Consider the following 5,206-nt stretch of genomic DNA (forward strand, 5'->3'; position numbering starts at 1 on the left):
CAACGACGCGAAACATAGATTCTTTGAATGTGTGCAATGGCGGCAAAAACGCACCGCTGTAGAAGACATGGTTGGCCCAAAAAACGAAGACAATTTAATCAGCAACATGCTGGACAGTAAAGCAAACTGGGAGATTGTTCAAAAATTCGCAGCAATCTTTCTACGTAGCAAAAAAAAATGTCTCCGACGTTTCATTCTGGGTGTTACAAACTTCGCGCTTAACTTAATACACCCTGTTCAGGATATAAAAATAATCTGTTGAACTATTCTAAATCAAAGCTAAGTTTAGCAAAAATCTACCCGTCTATTCTTGATTTGCTCAATAAACAACAACAAAAAATTACGAATCACATTTTTGAACCTCTTTCCTCAGTAAGCCGCACTACTTTCAAAAATCTCAAAAATATGAATTTCATAAAATACAACGAACGCTAGTTGGTGCATGCCACATTTGTTATCAGCTCTACAACATCTGCTTGTGCGATTAACAGTGACTGTAATAAATATGTTGTAAACATACCAGAGCAATGGCAAAATAAGCAAATCAAAGAAAACCGCTCTAACCTTGTCCATGGAACTAGCGGCCACAAGTGGCAAGTGTAATAAGGTAAACACGACACTTGCAACGTGAAAGAAAACGCACTAACAACAACAAAAAACCAGCTATTATGCTTGTAACTGCAACAACAACAAACACTTGAGCACTCTTTAGGCCAAAAATCAAAATAAAACAGTGCTGCAAATGTCGTTGTACTCCGTTGCGAAAAAGTCCACAACAACAACAACAATAATAAAAACACCAATAACTGGCATATTTGTGGGATCTACGAAAAAACTGAATAAAAATGAATGCCAATAAAATTGGCTCTGCAGGCGAAATACAACAACAAAACATGCCAGCAAAGGCAACTACAACAACGCCAACAACAAAGTGCGCAGCTTAAAAATAGTTAACCAGTTGCACGCCTAATCATCACTGACGGCCTAAAAGTGAGCAAATAAAATCACGCCGCAGCAGGTCGTCTGACGGCTGTCGCAGCAATGTTGGGCCAACGAACGCCAGCCAACAACAGCAGTAACAGCTGAGACAATGACAACAACAGTAAGGTAACAACTGGAGAAGCAACAAAAAAAGCAATAAAAATGTCTCATTAAAAATAGCAAGAAAAGTCAACAGTTGAATGAAGTGGAAAAGTGAAAAAGGCGAAAAAGCAATGAAAAACGGTAAATTGCCAAGGTAAAGTCAAAGCACGCTATTGTTGTTATTGTATTTGACTGTGGTCGTTGTTGGACTTGAGATTTTTGTGAGAATTTGTGGATTGCTTTGGTTCAAAAAATATTGGTTTGCCATTTAAGTGTTATCTTTTGATAAAATTTGATTTGTTAAATATTTTTATTTTGTCTTATTTTATATAAAGTTTTTGTTTTTTTTTACTGTCTGTCCGTCCGTCCGTCCATTCGTGCAAGCTGTAACTTAACCCATTTCCGGCCGCACTTAGATCCACTGCTTTGATTTCAACGAAACTTTATATTTTGTTTAGTATAAAAAAAACTCAATGGTTTAGATTTTTTGAGATTTTTACAATAAGCCGTTTAGCCACGGGAATGTGGTCGAAAAATCGACCATCGGCCGAAAACGATACTTACTAAAGTGAAACAGTGCTTTATCATTCAAAACGTTTATTTTGTTCATTTTTTCAATTTCACATTACATTTTTTTTAAATAAAAGAAAGATACACGTCATAAGTAAGTTCTGAAAAACTTTTCTTGAAAGTTCAATATCTTATCTTTATATTTCATGGAATTGATTGAAGCACAAAACATGTAGAGGTATATCGCATTTTGTGCATTTATATGACGAATGTTTGTGACAATTTTGACAACGACGAGGTTTCTCTAATTTGTTAATGCCATGCCCAACTTTGTCTTTACGAAAACTCTCCAGAGCGGCGTCTTTGGATTTTCGAACAGCTGTTGACTGTGGAATCAACGTCTCCGAAGACGACATCGACGGTATTGCCATTCGAAGCAAAGATTCTGCAACGTAAATACGGAACTGTAATTGATCCAATAATTCTATTTTCTGAACAATACATCTTTCGGTGGTACGTGACATTCCCTTTTCATATTTGACGAGAGCACAATGAATTTTCCAAGCGTTCACCATTGCAGCATCAAATCCATTTGTTATCAGTGGCCAATACCACTTTTTTCCTCGAACGCGAATTCGATAATTGTTCATGGCATTATCGAAGAGATCAACACCACCCATTCGATTATTGTATGCTCGCACGATGTGTGGCATATCAACATAATATTTCTTGCCGCCTTTCCATCGCTTCACACGATGCAGTGGTTCAATTGTCTCATGATTTGATGCAATGGTCACAACAGAATTGTCGTTCCATCGGGCTATCAGCACATTATTGTTTCGATCAAATGTGTAATCTAACCAACCGCGTTCTTTCTTCTTAGACGACGAGACGTCAGTAAGTTTCGCTTTATTCGTACGATTGTCACGAATAGTTCCGGTAGCATAATATCCCAAAGAGGTGAGGTGACTTATCAATTTATGAGAAGTGAAGAAATTGTCAAACGCAACACTATGTTCACGTGGATTGTCAAGTTGTTTCAAAAACTTTAGTACGACCATTTCACCTAAGCCGCAGTTTTTGTATTCGGGTTCTCGATTCTCATTTGCACCGCTGTACGGAATGAACGAATACAAATAGCCATCAGACGAACATAAATCCCAGTATTTGAAACCAAATCGAATGGGTTTTCCTTTTATAAACATTTTGCAAGAATGACGGCCGTAGTAAGCAATCATCTGCTCATCGATAGACAGATTGTGCGAGAATACGCCAAACTGCATAAACTTCTTATTCAAACGAATGTTCCACGGGGTCACTTTGGCGAACTTATCACTGGCATCGATTGTATGATTATCGCACACATGGAAATACTTCTTTATTAGTTTGAAACGATTACGAGCCATTGCGTCACGGATTATTTTGCACTCCAGTGTAGGTTGGGACGACCAATAATTATCGATGCGCGGTCGTGTATTGTAGCCAGTCACGAACAAAATTCCAATGAACCGGCGCATTTCCTCATCATCCATTACAAATTTCAAGTCGTTGTGATCGACTTTCGCGTAGTTCATCGTACATCGAACCAAATATTTGATTATTTCATCATCGATAAACAAGTTGAAAAGTTGAATTGGTGAGTACCCTCCTGCAACGCGATATAACTTACTAAATGAGCTACACGAAAATATAAATGCCCATGAAATTGCAATACATACCATATTTGCTGTAAAGTTTTTCCATTTTGTCAATTTCCTTGTTCACCGGAAGCTCGCGAGAGTATTTAATTTTTTTTGCTTTAGTCCATTTTGGTTCGAACAGATGGACTTGCTTTCTGCTACGTTTGGATGTCACACGCGAACTTGAACTAGATTCAAATTCAGTAGAATGTTCCTCGGTCTCGTTGCAATCGGCTGACGTATTCGGATTGTCTTCATTGTACGCGCAACATAGTTCAATATTCCCAGCTACTTCGTGAGGCAAAAACGCACTTCCATCGTTGAGTATTTGCTCCTCTTCATCGATATTTTCCGTGTCACTTACTGCATCTGTAGTTTCCGGAGGCAAGACCACTAAGTCGACCATATCTGCATGGAGGATGCGATTTCCGATTTCATGATCGGCGTGCCCCATAATCTCTTCAATCTCTCTTTGGCTCCGGTATCTTTTACGAAACATTTTCAAGAGACAACTCAAAATTTCACTGGAAGACCTGTTCAGGCTCGTGTGCAACAACCGACTAACTACCTGCCATGAAGGGCGCCTTTTTATATTTGTGATCTTGGAAGCTTCGGAAAATTCTATTCTACAAATATCTAGAAAGAAAGTTCTTGAATATTCCATGGAATGGAACAAGTATTTATTCGATTTTTTCATTTTCTGATATGTAATTACGAAAAATTTTATGAACTGTAAGACGGTGCTTTGTCCTGCATGTTTTTCATTATGATACTTCTTGCGTATACTTGTTTATGAAAGAACTCAGTAATCAACAATTTAACAAAGCAATTTTCTGTTAAATTAAAAGTATATAGTCATATACTAGTACTCCCACTACCAACAAAAACACATCTCTCTTCATTCTTTCTTTACCTGTCTTACTTATCCTCTCATATTTTCTTTTTCTCATTTAATAATTTCCATACTTCTAATTGATCTTTTCTTTAATCTTTCCTTACATTAAATAACAGAAACAACAATAAACATTTACACTCATTAGTTTTACGCTCGCATGCATTATGTTAACTTCCTAGATGTAAGGACACAAAAATAGTGAAGTGGAAATATTTTTCGTATCGTTTTCGGCCGGTGGTCGATTTATCAACCAGTTAATTTTGTGCATTCCTTATCATTCTATACTACAACTGATCTGCTGAAAAATATATTCTGCGTGAAGTGTGCGACAAACACTACAATATATAGAAACCTTATTTTTTTTTTTAATTTTCTCTATTTTTTCCGAATTTTTATAAAAAATGTCGAAAAAATGGGTCTTCCGAAAATCCGATAAAATTTAAAAACAATTACTAATTAATGAAAGAAAAATTTTGTCAAGATTATAAAGATGCAAGATGACATACAATTATTGCCTTCAAGACATATCTCGGATATTTTCGTCTCGGTGATTTTTCAAAGTTGCTGGTCGAAAAATCGACCATTGGCTGTAAATGGGTTAAGTAAAAATTGAGATATCTTTATGAAAACTTGGTATGAGGGTTTCTTAGTAAAAACAAACTTTTGAGTATGTGGATGGGCGTAATCGGACCACTGCCACGCCCACAAAACGGTATTAATGAAAAACGTATAATATAAGATATAAAAGTCTAATTTCGCGCAGCAGATCACAGTAGCAAGAAGCACCTGTGGGAAAAATTTCATGAAAAAGTGGGCGTGGCCACGCTCCCTACTTTAATGTACATGTCTCATAGATCACTAAAGATACCATAACCGAATTCGCTTAGGAAAATTCTAAAAAGAACTATTACCGGCAGTTTGAAAATGGATGAAATCGGATGACAACCCCGCCCACTCCCCATATAACGGTACAATTAAAAACTACCACAAGCGCGATAAGTGAATAATTAAACACGACAGAGCCATTAAATTTTACTTC

At 36.9% G+C, this 5,206-nt stretch overlaps 1 protein-coding gene across 1 annotated transcript; it reads right to left on the reverse strand.

The window, feature by feature from the left end:
• Positions 1–1,476: 1,476 nt before the first annotated feature.
• LOC125777419 (piggyBac transposable element-derived protein 3-like) lies at positions 1,477–4,347 on the reverse strand. The gene is made up of 2 exons (XM_049452182.1): positions 3,312–4,347; positions 1,477–3,241 (listed from the first exon to the last, which is right to left on the reverse strand). Exons 1-2 carry the CDS (start codon positions 3,967–3,969, stop codon positions 1,791–1,793), a joined length of 2,109 nt encoding a protein of 702 aa, XP_049308139.1. The 5' UTR covers positions 3,970–4,347; the 3' UTR covers positions 1,477–1,790.
• Between the last annotated feature and the right edge of the window lie 859 nt (positions 4,348–5,206).

This window comes from Bactrocera dorsalis, chromosome 3, assembly GCF_023373825.1.
Source record: "Bactrocera dorsalis isolate Fly_Bdor chromosome 3, ASM2337382v1, whole genome shotgun sequence".
NCBI classification, from domain to species: domain Eukaryota; kingdom Metazoa; phylum Arthropoda; class Insecta; order Diptera; family Tephritidae; genus Bactrocera; species Bactrocera dorsalis.